Source organism: Falco punctatus, assembly GCF_963210335.1.
Source record: "Falco punctatus genome assembly, chromosome: 6".
Lineage (NCBI taxonomy): Eukaryota > Metazoa > Chordata > Aves > Falconiformes > Falconidae > Falco > Falco punctatus.
Genome location: NC_137585.1, coordinates 4100303 through 4117013, shown reverse-complemented (window position 1 = coordinate 4117013; position 16711 = coordinate 4100303). Strand labels below are relative to the sequence as shown.

The 16711-nt window shown below is 47.4% G+C and overlaps 1 protein-coding gene across 1 annotated transcript in view; it reads right to left on the bottom strand.

Annotated features, from left to right (window-relative positions):
* ARHGAP31 (Rho GTPase activating protein 31) overlaps positions 1-8311 on the bottom strand; it is a 61661-nt gene extending 53350 nt beyond the window's left edge. Inside the window, exon 1 of the mRNA XM_080392534.1 lies at positions 2366-8311. Coding sequence (XP_080248660.1) covers positions 2366-2465 — 100 coding nt within the window. The 5' untranslated portion in view covers positions 2466-8311. The remainder of the gene's footprint in view (positions 1-2365) is intronic.
* Between the last annotated feature and the right edge of the window lie 8400 nt (positions 8312-16711).

The following is a 16711-nucleotide window of genomic DNA, read 5'->3' as shown; positions in this document are numbered from 1 at the left end:
GGATGGCATAAAGCAGACCCCAGCATGAAAGACGAACCAACCTGACTTGTGTCCTGCCTGTCCCACAGCCTCTTCTTCTTTCCCAGTTAACCCTTCTGGGTGCATTTCAAAACCTGCTTTCACAAAGGTCCATAACAAAACATTTTCTGGACAGCAGCCAAAGTGCTCTCCCGGTCCTCATCACTCCCACACACCGCGCACAGTCTTAAGTCTTCATTGCTTCCAAGTAGGGAACAACCACAGCCTGCATCCTGCCAGTGAAACGCATCTATCTAAAGCAGAGACAAAGTTACTACTTTAATTCTCTACCAAAGCCCTCCCTTGCAGGAGCACTGGCTTGTCACTGGAAATAATTCTTAGCAGGACAATTCAATTACCCCCAAATCAACCACCTCTCATACCCTAAATGTTCTTCTAATTTTGTTTTATAGTTACAGGTAGCAAATTTATGAAGTCCTGGTGACATCTGAACCTTCATTTCTTCCCATATGACACACTTTGGCATACTTGGTCACATTCCTATTAATCCTGAGAGCCCTACTAGCAACCAAGTGAATATCTGTAACACTCTCCCTTCTTCTCCCCCTGTCCTGACGAATGGAATTGTACCAATATGACTTACACCCTTCTCAATAAACCTATAACAATTGAGTCTTTCATTTCTGGATCCCACGGCACTGGGCAACGGGATGTGCTATTCAACAATACTGCATAAAGGGAAAGGAACTTCATATTCTCCCCCACTGCTCCTCAGCACGGAGAGACAAGTAGGTTGGAACTGTGAACCATCCCACAAATGAGTCTTGAGGCAATGTCCTTCTTTCTTGTGCCCAAAAACTATTTTAAAAAACGATGAGATTTTAGGTAATAAATTTTGCTCTTCTGGCATAATTTCAACTGCAGTAACTGTGTTTCTCCCTTTAAAATCCCCCTTGCTGCTTCAGCTGAATATATTGCCTGTGCCTGCCTTCCCTGCGTTGTTTTTCAGTGTTCCTGTAAACAGCTGTAAATTGTACCTCCACCACAGCAGCTCATGTTAGCACTGGATGGAATTTATCTATCTGTACCTCACGCTGGCAAAGTGCTATCAGTTCATTAAGTCTGTTATTTTTGCTATTTCAACTCAATTGCCATTAAGGGCTATATAAGTTAAAAGATACAGTAATTGTTATGGATGACTCACAGTGAAATTGAATGACTGGCTTTCCCCCGTACCTAAGTAAATGCACATATATAACAACTTATCTTGGTGATACATGTACTGCCGTCTTCGCTGTGCAACAGAAAGGAGTGCTGTGATGTAGTCCATCCCTCTGCCAGTGCAGTTCCACCCTGCACTTCATCAGCCATGCTCATCGGCAAATGAAAGACCTGATTGTACAGCCCTCCCCGTACAAAGCTGACATTGCTGCTAGAAGCATTTTTTTTTTTTTTTTTTTTTTTGCACAGGGTAGCCTGACCTTGCTAAAAGTCAGTTAATTCAAACTGGAACATAATGCTAAACCTGGAAGATAATGCTAACGTCAGGGATGGTAACAGGCATATATTTATTTTTCCTCTTGCTAAACAGCAGGTCTTTATGCCAAACTCACAACTGCTTCTCTCATCAGCCAACCCTCTGTAAGAAAAAGCATTCTGCTCCTTCCCTCATCAAGGGCTGACCATTTCACCTCTGATTTATTGGAGTTACCTCTTGTCTGAGCTACCATGTTCTCATCTGATACCTGGGGGCATGGAGGTCAGGAGGAGGAGGAAACGAGAGAAAGGTAACAGGCAGGGGAGTGAAAACATAAGCTCAGTTGCCCCCTACACCTCACACCCATCCCTACTCCACCTCACCCCCTGGTCTCAATCATGTCTGTGTCCAGCAGGGAAAGGACATTACGGGAACTGTACTGGAGTCCAGGAGGGGCAGACAGGACGTTCCCAGTTCCTCCCTACAGCCCTGCAACACTCTAGTCTTGGGACAATTTTGAAGTCCGGGAGCAGGCAACACTAAGCGCCATTCCGATTTCCCAACCTAGCTCTCTGAAAGCCTGCCGCTCCCTTCCACGGCCAGGCAGATGGGAGAAGGCATCCCACCATACGGCTCACTGCCTCTGCCCGCACCTTAGGCAGCCCGAGAGCCACAGCCCAGCCCTTTGCCCACACACAGCGCTACTCATGCAAGGGACATGCAGATGCATCACCAAAGCAATCTTCCGATCGTTCATTCATCTTGAGTAAGCGGGCAGTGACTCTGCTTCCCAGGGGTAACCCAGCTCCCTCAGCCTTGTGAAAGGTCTCAATGGCAGTCCTACGGGTTAAAACCGGGGGGGCACGCTCTGCTTCTCCGTAACCCGAATGAGAATAAAGAGGCATTTACCATCCTGCCCAGAGCTCTCCAGATACTCCGTCAGGTCGCAGCCGAATGCGCTCGCGGCTCCCTTCCTCTTGAGTTTCTGTTTGGCTCCCTTGTTCTTCATGAGGTTAGTCCCAAAAGAGGTTCACCCCCCTCCTGCTTGCCCCCCTCCCCCCGGCCTCACGCTGGGCAACAAAAATCTTGCTCTTCTCCTCAGACCACTGCCCGTGTCCCGTTCCCAGGGAGCAACATCAGGGGTCCCGTACACCGTCCAGCCGGAGAAGTAAACATTAATCCCCACCAGATGCTGGGCTGCTCCTGTGGCAGAGGAAGGTCAGGACAAGAGGAGGCTCCCCAGCCAGCAGCAGCAGCGATCATAGCCTGAGCCCGGAAGGGTTCTCATCAGAGGGAAGTGGGTGGTGGACGGGTGCCCGCATCGGAGCTGGCAAGTTGGGGGCAGGCAGTGGGGGGGGGGACACACACGTCTTTCCCTCAGCGTGGTCCCGGGACCCTCCACAGCCACCTTCTGGGTTTCGTCAGCCACGCTGTCACCACTTCCAGCAGCAAGCGTCCCAGCCTGGTCGTCCTTCTCTCAGCTTTTGGAGGAGACTGGAAGTTCAAACGGACTAATGAAAAGGGACTGGGGAAGACTCTGCACAAGGCTCCTCGTTGGCTCCCCCCCTTCCCCTCCTCCTGCCTTCGGACAGTTAGAGGAATGAGAAACCAGCTTCCTGTCCTGACTCCCGCTCGCTCGCTCGCTCCATTCCCCCGTTTTACAAATCCTAGGATTATCCAGCTCAAAAAAATGCTGAAGGGAAGTTAGTTGAGAAGGGGGGCGGAGGACAGTTTTTGGCAGTAATGTGCCTGCATGTGTGTGTGTGTGTGCACGCGTACAGAGAGGCTGCGGGAAGGCGGGGAGAGGAGTTGGGGTACGAGGGGGAGGAAGAGGGAAAGCCTGTCCTGACAGTCGGCAGATAACGGACTGCCTGAGAGGAAATCACTGCCAGCCGAGCCGCAGCCCGCAGCGCGCTCAGACCTTCCCGCGCTGCCAATGCTCAGCTCTGAAACGGCCCGACAAGGGGCCGGCGAGGAGGAGAGAGACCAGGAGCCGCCCCAGTAAAATCTCTGCCACTGTTCATCAAGTCATTCGTCGCAAGGCGCCTTCCTGCCCTCCAACACGGCTCCGTCACCTCAGCGTTTGCCTTCCTTTGCAGAGGCGCAGGCTGGAGCCACTGCAGTGCAAGAAGGGGGCAGAAAGCTGGGGAACTAGAGAGAGGGAGGAGGAGGGAAACCTTCAGCTCTCTCCTCCCTGGCAAGCAGAAACAGATGCCGTCCAGGCATCTAAGTTCACGTATCTTTGAGTCAGCTCCCAAAAAAAAGGCTCCTCTTGACCAATGAAGGGGTGTAGAGATAACAGAAAATCACTCTCGTAGCAGCAAGAAGGGAAATGGGATGGGTCTGCCTTCAAGCCCTGAGTCTTGCTCCCCTCCACAACACTTTTCCAGTCCATTTTTCAGGACACGCATATCTTTGCTCCTAAGAGGGGTCGCTTGCACTTACTCCATGTTTTTAATCCCAGAAATTCATTTACAATCCCAGAAAGATTCCCAGAAAATCTTTACAGGGCTGGGTATGCTGGTGGGCCACACACTTCACCTAGGGAGGCAAACTTAACTCTGCTCAGGCTTCACTGCCCCCTCTTCTCCGCGCCAAATAGAACTGAACAGGTCTGGGTGAAAAAATAAACAAACAAATGAAAAACAGGAAATTGCAGCTTTTCGCCAAAAAATCAGACCATAGACAAGGAGAGTAGTTTTGGTTTGGAGGAAAAGTGGCTAAGAAACAGGGCAAAAGACTCCCTTAACCCACCTCCCTCCTCAGCCCTGGGGTCCTCACCCTCATATGGCAGAGAAACGCTCCATCTCCTCCCACAGACCTCTGTAAGCTCACCACTTCTCCCCCTTTTTTTTGACAGAGTTGTTTTTCAGAGAAATCAAGCCTCCAACTGCGATCCCACCGCTGCCAAAAGCAATTCAGGTTCTGTCTGTTGGTATGGTGACTTCTTTTTTTCCTCAAAAGTGTTGGATGTTACCAATTCACATACAGGAAAAAGCACCAAGAGCTGTAGTGAAGGACCTTGAGCAATTATAACTCCTATTGTGCAGTTTATCACTGTAATTATCATCATTATCCCCATTTTACAGCTTTCTGGCTGATGGGTTGAGGGGAAAATGATTTGTAAAAAGTTGCCAGAGAGATGCCTAGCCTGTCTGCTCCCAACCTCCTGCTCCCAGGCTAAGGAGAAAACTGAGCTCTCGCCACCAAACGAGAGTTCTTCTCAGGGACCCTCAATGTTCATGAAACACTTAAAACTTCCTTGAATTTATTCTGGGCTTCTCACAGCATCTTGATGTCAAGTCAGTGCACGGGATCCTTCCCTGCACCGGCGCACGGCCAAACCCATCGCGTGCTGCAGCGCATCCTGCCTGCCTGCCCACGGGCAGACTTCAAACGGGTCAGACAGACAACAGGACGCTTAGACTTGGGTGTCTCGCCAGGCTGACCTCCCACCGCCTGGGCAGCTGGCTGCCTACTGTAAGAAGAGAAAGCCCTCTCCTTGCCCCCTCGGTGAGGATGCATGTCCTCCTGCCCACACCAGCCCTCTCCCACAGTGCTGAGCCCCAGCAGCAAACCAGCAGTGGGGAACAGTTTCACCACAGTGAGTAACCCCACCACCTTCTTCAAAGTTCTGAACTCCCCACTGCAGATACCTCCTTCCCTCCATGAACCAAACAGGACGTTTTAAACTCACCGTGCCGGTCTCTTCCTTCATGCTATGTCATATGGCCTCACTAACAGGGTCTGTGTCCGCTCTGCCTGGTGACCTACCATACCCCACTCCTGTCCTCACCTCCATGCTCTCCTTCATCTTAAGATATGGTTTCCCCACTCCTCCCTTGCAAGTCTATCCAAACAGGATGTCTTCAGAAGAGGATGGCTTCATTTAAATTAAAACAAATTCAATAAATAAAATCAACCCCTGCATGTATAGAGCTTCCTTATGTCACCAGTGAGGGACCCCAGGCACAGCAGGCAGCACCCTGGCATGGCCACCATACGGCATGGGCCCCCTCCCAGGGGTCTTGGTGGCCCATGGGCCCAGAGCATGGGGACTCAGAAGGGCTTGCCAGGTCAACCCACCACCCTCACCTCTTGGCATTTCTCACTGGCCTGTAGGCATTTTCAGCTGAAAGCACCATTTCTTGGAGTAGGCTCTGCGGCAGCTCCCTGCAGATGAAGGCACCATCTTTGGAAGCCATGGCAGGGGGTCCCACTGGCTGATGTATACCACAAAAATTGAGCGCTGCCATAAGATTTTGGTTGTTTAGGGGCTGTTTTGTGGTGCCCTGGCCCCAGCCAGGCTACAGGTGGGTGACACCTGTCCAGAACCACCATCAGCCATTTTCACCGGGGTGCCATGGTGGGGGACCGACACCTCCGTGCCAAGGAAAAACAATATTTGAAGTACAAGTGCAGGGAAGATGAGCTAGAAACAAAACAGGGAGGATTATCACTAATTCATAGAGACTTTTTCAGGTGTTGCAGTTTGTTGCCTGGCCACCCCATGCCAGGTGCCCCATGAAGGGAAGAGGGAGACAGAGAAAGGAAATGGTGTGGTGAAAGAGGCATGTGCTGTGGTGAGCAGAAGAAGGTACGAGGAGCTCCAGGAGAGCTTTTGCCAGGCATGAGGGTGGCTTACCCCATGCCAGGATGAGGTTCAGTGAGAGGACAGAGGGGAGGTCGCTGTGGGATTGCCTGGAGAGCCTGGGAGGAGGAGGAGGTCAGGCAAGGTGAGTGGGAACCAAACAAGGGAGGCTTTACAAACAAAGCGCTTCATATTGGAGCCTGAAATTAGTGCTGAGCCAGGGGATTTTTCTGAGGGAAAGGGGCGATGTTCTCCTCCACAGAGGAAAAAATAAGTCTGGATTTGTGCAGCCCAGGAGGCAGGGCAGGTCTCTGCAACAGAGTGAGAAACAGGGCTAAGGAGTAAAGCCAGTGTCCCTCCTGGAAAAGCTTTCACAGACCAGAACAGGCAAAGCCAGAGAAGAAAAAAGCTTGGGCCAGAAATATGGAAAGCAAAAAAGGAGTTCAAAACTAAACTAGCTGGAAAAGAAGGGGGAATTTCCTTCCCTCCAAAGAGAAAAAAAAAAAGGAAAGGAAAAAAGTGAGTCTGTAGAGTAAGAGCAGCACCAAGCCAAGTGGAGCTCTCACAGAAGGAATCTCTCTGTAGAGATTACTTCCTAGTCCCCACCACCACACAAACGGTGTGATGGCCAGCTGCCCCGTGGTGCCACAGCCCGAGTCAGGAAGTCATGGTCCACAACACTTACTTTAATTCCTTCCCTTTGAACCTGTAAAAATAGGTCAGGATCTGAAGTTAGTCACAAAAGCCTCCCTGTCAGAGAGGGATGCGGGCTGATGCAGGAAGGTGGGGACCTTCCCATCCCGCTCCGCTGCCTATCTGCAACGCCTCGCCCTCCACCTTGAGAAAGGACATGGCAAGCCAGCCTTTGCCTGTGAATGAATGTAGGATGGAGAATGACGTTACAGTTCTCTCCACTCTCACAGCCAAAGTATCAGTGACCCCAGAATTAGAGAGCCTGGGGAACAGCTTTGGCCATCAGGCCTAAGTACTCCTTCCCTTTCTAAGAGCGGGGTCCTGCAGCAGAGACATCACGCAGGCTATTTCTGGGCACCCATCTCTCCCCTCCCTGCTGCGTTTCCTTCATTGTGTTTGAGCTCTTTCCTATCCGTGGCTTTAAAATCTCCACCAAGCTGCCAGGCGCCACTCAGCACAAAAGAGCGGAGGGGGCTGGGGAGGGGAAGACCCAGGGAGGCGGGGGTGGGTGGGATCTGAACCCCTAAAAATAGCCCTGCCAAATGCAATTGTTTTCCTGACACAGACAGTTCATTGTTAGACCCTGACACGCCAGTTCACCCTCCCTCCCCACCCCTTGACATACTCTCTTTCCTCTCCTGCCCCTCTCCAGCCCAGTTTCCTGCCTACTCCCATCTCCATGGCCAAAGCTGGAGCATACCGTGCACCCTAAAGCCTGGCGTGGAGGCTTTTGTTTCTCTGAGTACACGCTGGACCCCAAACTATGGGGCTACCCTTCAGCTTCCCTTGTCACAAGGGCATCCATCACTCTCCGTTCCTAATTTCCCTCATTCCCAGCCACAACCCTCGTTCCCCCAGCTCTCACCTCCCCTCCTTCCTTCCAGAGGACCCTCTCTCCCCACATCACGACACATCTTCTGTGCGTCTGCCAGCCCCATGCAAATGTTCTGTTAGCTATTTTGCAGATCCCGGCACTTTGGCTACAAGTGAAGGAGTGCACTTCATTCTCGCATGCTACCGAGTCCACTTACTGCTGGCTGCCTACCCACAACACAGCGGTGTAACCAGGACGTACAACAGACCTATGCCCAGGAGGCTCTGGTTATGAGGCTGCGTGATGATGTGATGTTATCACAGTAATTTCATAGAAGGCAACAAGAAGAGAACAAAAAGAACACCCCTTCTGCCAGGAAGGTACTTTTCTCCCACTTTGTTAGTGGCATAAACCACTTGGTTAGGGCACAGAGCAAGGATCTACAGCCAGAGGACCAGGTGTAGTCACTGTAGGAGCAGGCATATACACCGGCCCATTCCACCTCCTTGAGTACCTTGAGTATCATCCCAGGTGCAGTGAAGTCTGAGGTACATAAGTGACCTAATACAGCATGATATTCTGTTACTGACTGCACACACCACAACTATAAAACACGCAGCTATGTTTTCAGCCAGGCTGCCTTCTCCCACCATTCACAGTCATTTCAGAGGTGTCTTGCGTGCAGAAAAACAGGTGAGGAAAGTATTTGCCTTCCCTTACTCAGAGCGCAAACTTGTCTGAAGAGTGACGGTTGCCTAATCCTGTGTGTGTTTGTACAGCATCTAGCACAGAGGAGCTCTAATTCTTGACTGGGGACTCTGATTGTTCTTTATTTAAACAACATAAAGACCATTATAGAAAGGCTTTATGCCTCCCAGTGTAAAACTCTATTGATAGCATAATAACATATGATAGTATTACGAAACAAACATTCAGAGAAAAACTCTACCAGACAAGCCATGCAGCTAGCAAAACCTTCCTTCATCTCAGAGGCATGTTCTGAACCTTCTCCAAGCATCTTCTCAACAAGACGACCCATTTGGTGAGGCAGGAAGGCCACAAACCTCACACCGTGGAGCCATTCCAAACTCACACAGACATTTTCACGAGCATCCTGCCAGCAGCCTTTTGGATTACATGGCAGAGGCAGCTGGCAGCCCTGTGCTGTGTACAAGATAGTGTGTCAGAGAGGGAGAGACATGTTTTCTTCAACACTTTGCCTCACTGCAAATAACAACAGTGAGGATTCCCACCAAACCAGCAAATGTTTCTGCCTCCTTTCTCCCCCCTGATCAGGTAACCAAAGAAGCTTTCCGAAATTAAACAACACGCTTTAAACTATGCTGTGACTCAATAGCAAAGCAAAAGGCAGATCAACAGCACCTATGAACGTGGGAAATGCCTTAACCATAAGCCCATTGCTTCTCATGTCTTGCCAGCCTGTGAATACAAGTGATAACCAGGATTCTCAAGCACAGCCAGGATCTCTAGGAGCTGAGAAAACTTAATTGAGGAAGAAAATCCTGAGGAGTTCCATCTGTCACTTCAGACACCTGTTGCTTGCTATACTACCACAGCCTAAGGGAGAGCAGGCAACTTTCAGTATCTGTTCCTCCACATTTGCACCGCCCTGGTTTCACAGGATTTTCCCCACCCTTTATCCTATAAATTCTGTTCTAGCAGAAATAAGAAATCTGTTGAGCCAGAGGCCTATAATGCAAGAAGAGAAACTATTTGGTGTCTCCTCCTCTCACTTCTGCCCACAGCAGCATGGGTAGTATGTTATAAAGGATCCCACACGTATAATTTCTGATTAGCCCAGCTCACCACCACTCACAGCACCCTGGCACCAACACTCACTTCACTGCCTGTATTTCCACATTCATTTGTCCCTCTCTTAATTATCCGTCCTGCTAATCATATTGCCATGACAGAAGGAAGTTGTGGGTTAACCTGACTGCATAAAAACAGCAATCCATTGCACTTTGATTATTTTAATGGTCATGCAAGGCTAAGGACTGAGAATGAATTTCTATTATAAGAACTAAGCTGGAAGGCAGGAAAGAAATGAGTTTAGGGGTTCACTCAAGCAATAATCTATTTTGATCACTTCCTGTAGAAGATAAGGGCTGTTTTGTAATACTCTTTATTTGTTAAAAAAAAAAATAACAAAAAATAATAAAAAATAGCTCGAGGGATGCTCACTATTTTAGGGATAAAAGCTAGCCCGTTACATGTTATTTTTAGAAGTCACTTAAAACCTGACTTCTTTTATTCTGGAGTTTTCTCTCAATCACTTGTGAGAATCATCTTCCCTATGAGAGAGTTATGCCTTGTTTTAGCACAAGCTTTCAACTAAAACTCCTTTTATTGTGTCTGAATGTCCAGTACCACAAGGAAGAGCTCCTATGAAGAATCACCAGCTAGGATGATGGTCTCCAGCTAGGACAGACCGCTACTTCACCCCTTTTCTCTGTCTCTAGCAAGGCAAAGTATGATTTGGTGGCAGGAAGGGGGAAGAGAGGAAATACGAGTTTGCAAAAGCCACATGTCCCCTTTGCAAACACCTCTACAAAAGGGCCGTCAGCTGTGATGGGTAGAGTGCTAGCAGCTGTGGCAGCAAGGCCAGGTGTTCTTGCAAGTGGCAGGCTCCAGCACATGTGTTGTTTCTTATTTCTACTCGCTGAGCTAAGTCCCTGTAGGGAAAGCACGGGTGGGTCTGCACAAATGATCTCCTATTGTCTTCTCGGCCAGGCTGACCATATCCCCTCTCCCTTCTAGGCTTTCTCTTCCTGCCTTGCACCACATCCCTCTTCACAGTCAGATGGGTGCCTAGGCTAAGCGGAAAAACGTACTTGCTTTTCTACTGTGCTCTCAGATGCTGAGAAGCTGAGAAATCACCTACATGGGGAGATTCCTTCTGCCTCAGATTCAAGTGCCCCCTTTCTCAGGACATATAATATTAAAGCTCTCCGCATGCTCCCTCAGGGAAAGCCACATTTCCTTAGCATTAACATATCCTTACCTGTGCCCTGGCTGTTCTAGCAGGAATTGTTTTCTGTAGGAATACGCCAGGTTGTGGAGGATGTTTTTAAACTTCTTTGGCACACTCACTTTCTCTTTTCCTCTGTTTTCAGAAATGTCACCAGCCCTGCAGTGCTGTCAGCAACATGATTTAGCTTGAATCCTACTGAGCCTCAACACCTCCAGGCAAAGGTGGCACAAAGTTATCTTCTTTCCATCACAGGCCAAAAGGGCTTGGCTTGCTTTCACTCTGACACCTCATTGTCTAAATCTCTAGTTCAGATTATTTCCTGACTCATGCTGAAGTTGTACTGGGTGTGAATTATAGCAGAAAGTACTCGGAAGACTTCAGGCTGTAACCAATAATATTCTCTCTGTGCTTTGCAATTACTTACACAGCTTAACAGGCTGCTTTCAACTTTTACGGCTAGTGTAGCATTGCTGTAGCTGGCCAGTATGATTGGGCCATCTAGGGAGCCCTCTCCCGTGTCACTGGGGTGCCTGTAGTTGAACCGGTGTCTTTTCTGTAGACTAGCAGAGGGGGGTTGTTACCTTTATAGTATGCTTTGGCTGAGAAGCCTGGCTCCCTGATGCTGCCCTGCTATATTTAGACCCTCTTCTGGTGTGCCCACCCAGCGCTGTTCCCCTTGTTTGTTTCCTACCAAACAATGAGACCTGAAAGAATTGCTTGGAAATGGGCCAGTGCTCTTGCACATGAAAACTGTCAGGCGGCCAAGCTTTGCAACGGCCCTTTTTAACATACTGTACTGGGAAATGGAAAGCAATTGTCCCGCTTGCTTCAACCTCTAGCACGGGCTTTTTCCCTGTGCTAAGAGCTCTGTGGTGTGGCCTTGCCCCAAGGACTGTCCTTGAGGAGATGTCAGAAGACATGGCGGGGAATGCCAAGCAGCGACAGATCCGTATGGCAAGGAGCAATGTGAGATCTGCGCTTTCTTCTCCCTCACCCCTACTCCTGTATTCCTTCCAGAGTATGGTTCAGCAGCAGGTTGTTCCAGGAAAGCCTTTGCTATCTTCTCTGATTGTAGAGGTGGCTGCTCATGTACATATAGGGTTACACATGCGGTCACATGCCCTTCTCACTCACCCCGTGTTTCTTTTCTGTGCTCTTGTGGTGCTTGGCCACCATTTTCTACAACATCAGCACTGTAGGGGGAAAGAAAAAGCAGCCCCAGCCCTACTGGCATGAAGAGCAACAGGCACATTAAGATTACTTTTGCTTCTTTTAAAACATGGAACCAAAGAAAAACCCAAAGGACAAGGGGGGAAAACAAACAAACAAAAAAAACCCCCAAAAAACCCAAACCAACAACAACAACAACAAAAAGCCAGACAGGGAGAAGAGAGAACAAACAGAGGTTTCTTTAAGGTGAGGCGTCTGCCTGATCCACAGCAGTCTGAATGGTGAGAGCCTGGAAATTGCAGGTTTGCATCCAAAGCAAATTTTGTTCCATTTGGTTCCAACTTTGTTGCTTCTTTTGGCCTCCTGAGCCAAACACTCTCCAGTTAGAAAAGGACATGTGTATCCCGGAGGGAGATTCCAGGAACATCCTTCAGCTGGATCTGTTTTGGGTTTTCCTTTAGGCCTAGAAGCATTAAAGAGGTCAGAGCTTGCAAAAAAAATAATACTAATAAAAAAAATAATAGATGCAAACATTTCCAGCAGGGGAAGAAAGGTGCTGAGTACCAGAACCATAGCAAAATTTAGGCCAAGAGAAAGACCACTTAAAAAGGTATCTGCCCAAACCCACAGGCATCTGCTGGTCCTGCCTGAGAAGAGGGGTGTAAATCTCCTGTGGGGAACAGGGGGAGTGCGTGTGCCCCCAGTGCCAGAGTATCACACTTCCGTTACACCAACCACCACGTACACCCTGTTCTCTGGCAAATTTAAGAGATGCTGGGATGACTCCAACAGTTTGAGTTATAGTGACGTAGCATCTTTTTTGTAACAACACCAAGTATTTGCAACTTGAAAATGGAACCAACTTTTAAGAACAGTTTAGGAGAATGCATGCTGGCAGGAAAAATGCAGCTTGGGAAGAAATAAGTAGATAATAATATTTTGACACCGTGGGCACACGGCACCAATTCACAGGCATTGTAGGACAGCAGTCTTAGGTAGAAACTGCATGGATGAGTGGAGGGTACAGTGAGTAATTCGAGTGTTACAGCAGGTAAATCAGGTAAAAGGGAGAAATTAATGCCACAAGGAAAGGCTGCATTTCAGACTGACCCCTAGCAGACAGGGTCTATAGGATACAGTAAACAGAACTCTGCACTGTTACACCTCAACATATCACAGAGGGATCTTGAATAACTCAAAGGTCACTAATAAAACTGAAGGAGTCAATTGGAGGTGGCCCTTGTCATAGGAATTAAGGCAGTTTCATATGCATTGGGTTTTCTGGGTTGTAATATTGTCATACCTAGCAACTCTCCAACTAGTAACTAGTAAGTCCCAGCTCCTGGATTCAGGGAATTTCTTGCAAGACTCTCAGCTTTCAGTAGAAACCAGTACCAGAAAAGCTACAGCTTTTACTAGTGTACAGGGAAATTTTAAAGATGCAAATCATAAAACCTTGGAAATTTTTTGTTGGCAGGCTAAAAAACCAAAGCCTGTCTCTATAGCAGCTTCTGATTCACTGCACAAAGGGCAGCTGAGAAATCTGGGATCCTCTTGGTTCATGTTGCAATAATAAATGGGGTTATTCCACTCTTGCTGTTTATTGCAGAACACAGAGCCACTGTGCTCAGTGACCACAGATCATTTGTGGAGCTTTAACAGTCAACAGGATATTATATTCTCATTTCGTCAAATCACTTTGTCATGATGCCATTATGAAAAGGCCGTTCATCTATTTTAGTGGTTGCTTAGGAGATGTGAGAGGGATTGGCCTGCAGCCACTTCCCCCCTCCGACTCTCTACGAGACAGCGCTGCAGCCCCTTACCTATGAGAAAGCCACTGGGAAGCTCCTTGAATGGCCACGGAGATGTTACACTTGGGCTTCTCTTGTGACCTGATGTGGCAGCATGGCCAGATGGAGGGAGTCCTGAATTCCAGCTGAACAGGAGAAAGAAAAACTTAGCAGCGGGGAGGATCAGAAGAAGAAGGTGGATTAATAAGAAGCTCAGAGATGGCAAGGAAATGGCTGCTGAAATGGTGCTAATTTTCTGTGGAACCTGCGGCAAAAACCTGTGTTTGGTGGTTGCATGGTGGACTCTGTTCTGGGAGGAGCCTCTTGAAGAAACTTTTGTTTAGACATGAAATGGAGTAGGAGCAATGGAAGGAGTACTGGGGGAGGAATCATTGTGGGGTTTTTTTAATGGCATTTTTAGCCTTTAAATGAAATGCACCTTCCTTTTAGAAAGTGAAGCTGTTTGAAAAATGAATGTGAAATTTTTACACAGTGTAATAAAGTCCTAATCTCACACCAGCTAAGTGAGGTAAGCCGCCAGTGCACAGTCTGGGAGAAGTTTGCTGAAGTCCAGGAGTTCCTTTCCCTACAATTTGCAGCCTTTTCTGAAAGTTCTAGGTGGTTTTCTTAAATTTATTCATTATTATTATTGTTGTGATTCAGTAACTAATTCTGATCAGCACTACACAGCTCATAGCAAGCTGGAAAACAAAGGAGGACTGGATCTTCGTTTTTTGGTCTCACCATCAATGAGGCTGGAAAGGCTGAGATATATTAGCTCTAAAACCTTGTAAGACATACTGACCAAAAAGAAAAAATTCAGTTCGCTACCTACAGATAATATGTCCTTTCCTTGCTTAATCAGTGTTGATCAACCTGTCTTCTATATCCTGCACAGCTACTGTGTAGCTTCATTATCTAATAAAAAGCAAAATTAAAATAGTGGCTTTCTGCATCTTAATTGAATTCCAATTCTCGTCCAAAAATAGCTTGACACAAATCAAAGTAAAAAAATAATTATCATGTAAATAAGCAAAGCCATTCACTATTTTCTAACATAACTAAATGCAAATTATGGATCTGAATAAATGTGAGCAATTAGATTGTTCTATTTACATGTGCAGAGAGCCCAGGCTAGCAAAAAATTACCAAATTTAGTGGAAGGGCTATATTTAGTTTCAAGTCAGGATGTTTAATTACCAGCTAACAGGAAGCAACCTTTTAGTTTAGTTCTGTTTTGTTTTCTGGTAATTTTTCTGGGACTTTGGAAGTAACTACAAATATGAAGCATAATTTAAATAGATTGCTCCAATCATCCTTTTTTGCTATTTGGTATTTTTAAATCTCACCATCTTGAACAGACATTATCACACATCAGTCGTGTGGAAATTTTACAAACGCTTTTCTAAGATACCCCAGTGCGTGCCAACTCACAGTTGTCTTCCTTTTAAACTATCTAGGCTACCCACAAACGAGTTTGAGCTGGATCAATTCTTTCCAGGTTAACCTTTGCCATAAGTACCACAGTTTCTCATGTGTTTGCTGTCTTTACTCATCCTTTATAGCCAGCGCAGAACTGAATAGCAGTGGAGACCCTCAACATTTAGTATGTGCTTAGCAACCTCCAAATAAAAAGAAAAAATAACAAAAGAATGCTTTTTCTCTGTTCACTGTAGTCTAACATTACCTACTACTTATTACAGGCACGTGAAACCACAGTCACTCAATACCTGAGGGTTACAAAAAAATTTTTAACTTGCTGCCTAAGCTTGGAAGGGCCACTGCATCTGAGCCCAGCTCTTGCATCAGGGATAGTCAGGCGCCGCATTTCCAGAAGCCCTTGGAGTCTCTGTCACCCCTATCAGTCCTCTGGCTCTGCCCTTTCCTGGCACAACGCTTCCCATACTTCAGCTTTTCAGGCTGTCCTTGGGTTCCCAGAGCCCGTTTGTAGGCTGCAGAACAATAGCGATTGCTGAAAATATGAAATGGGAGAAAAGAAAACATCTTGGTAAAACACTCACACACTGGGAGTAGGATATAAAAATAAGAAGTGACAGCTCAGCTCTGGGGCCCCAGGATCTATGGGTTGTGGATAAAAACTGCTTCTATTTTTCTTCTAGAGACTTACCTCTTGTTCTGCCTCTGAAAAATGCCAATAAGGAGACAGATCCCCTTTGTCATTGCTCCTAGGAAGTACATTCCCTCTGTGCCAATACCACCATACCTTCTATTACTGTAACATATTCTGGATCCTTCTCCCTCCTTTTGTTTGGATCCTAGAGCTCAGCGAATAATTTTGCAATGAACTGTTTATTCAGCAAATCTCGCTTCTTTTTCCATTTTTGGAGTATCCTAGAGCAGATTGCCATTTCCTCAGGTTCTTTACTATCTTATGTTATCTGGCAAGTTTTCTGCAGTTTCTTCCTCTCATCCATGGATCGACTGCGAACTTTGAGGGAGGTATTTGGCTAGTGGCAGTTTCAGGCATATGGGCCAGTTGTGACGAGTGAGACTGCACGGCTTGAAAAAAATCGAGAGCATAGTCACGTGCCCATGTTTGACTGCAAAAAGATCATCGGCATTACTTTAAGTTGCTGTTAACTTTTATATCTGCATCTTTCACTTAAGGAAAGTGCATCTGAAAGAAGGATGTTGAAGGGAGAGTCACTTAAATATAGGACTGCATGCCATCAAAGGGGAATAACTTTTTCCTTATATTCAGAACAGGATATAGCCTCACATATAAAAGGCTGTAAATGAGAGAAACAGCGACTGAGAAATTATATTGCCAAGCTGCCAACAGCCACTTCATTTCGTTGCTATCCTGGGGCACCCAGTGTTCCCATGTCCCCATCCCAGCCCCTGCCAATTTGTCCTTCGGTTGCAGGAGGTGGCTCCGAAGGCAAGCGGAGCAGGTAGTCACACAGCTAAAAACCAAAATGATCCTACCTCTAAGCACCGTGTGGGTTGCCATAGGAAAGAAATCCCCACGAAGGGGTGTCCTGATGTGGGTACAGCATGAAGGAGGGCGCTTGAAGGACAGCACTTGTCATGGCTGACCGCGCTGCAGCGGGAGGGCTGGTGGAATGAGAGGTGGGTCTGCCGCAGGCGCCTGTCACCACTGAGCTCCTTCATTCACCTTCCCAGTGAGAGAAGGGAGCTGAGGGGAATAGCAACGATTGCTTTGAACAGGCGCTGC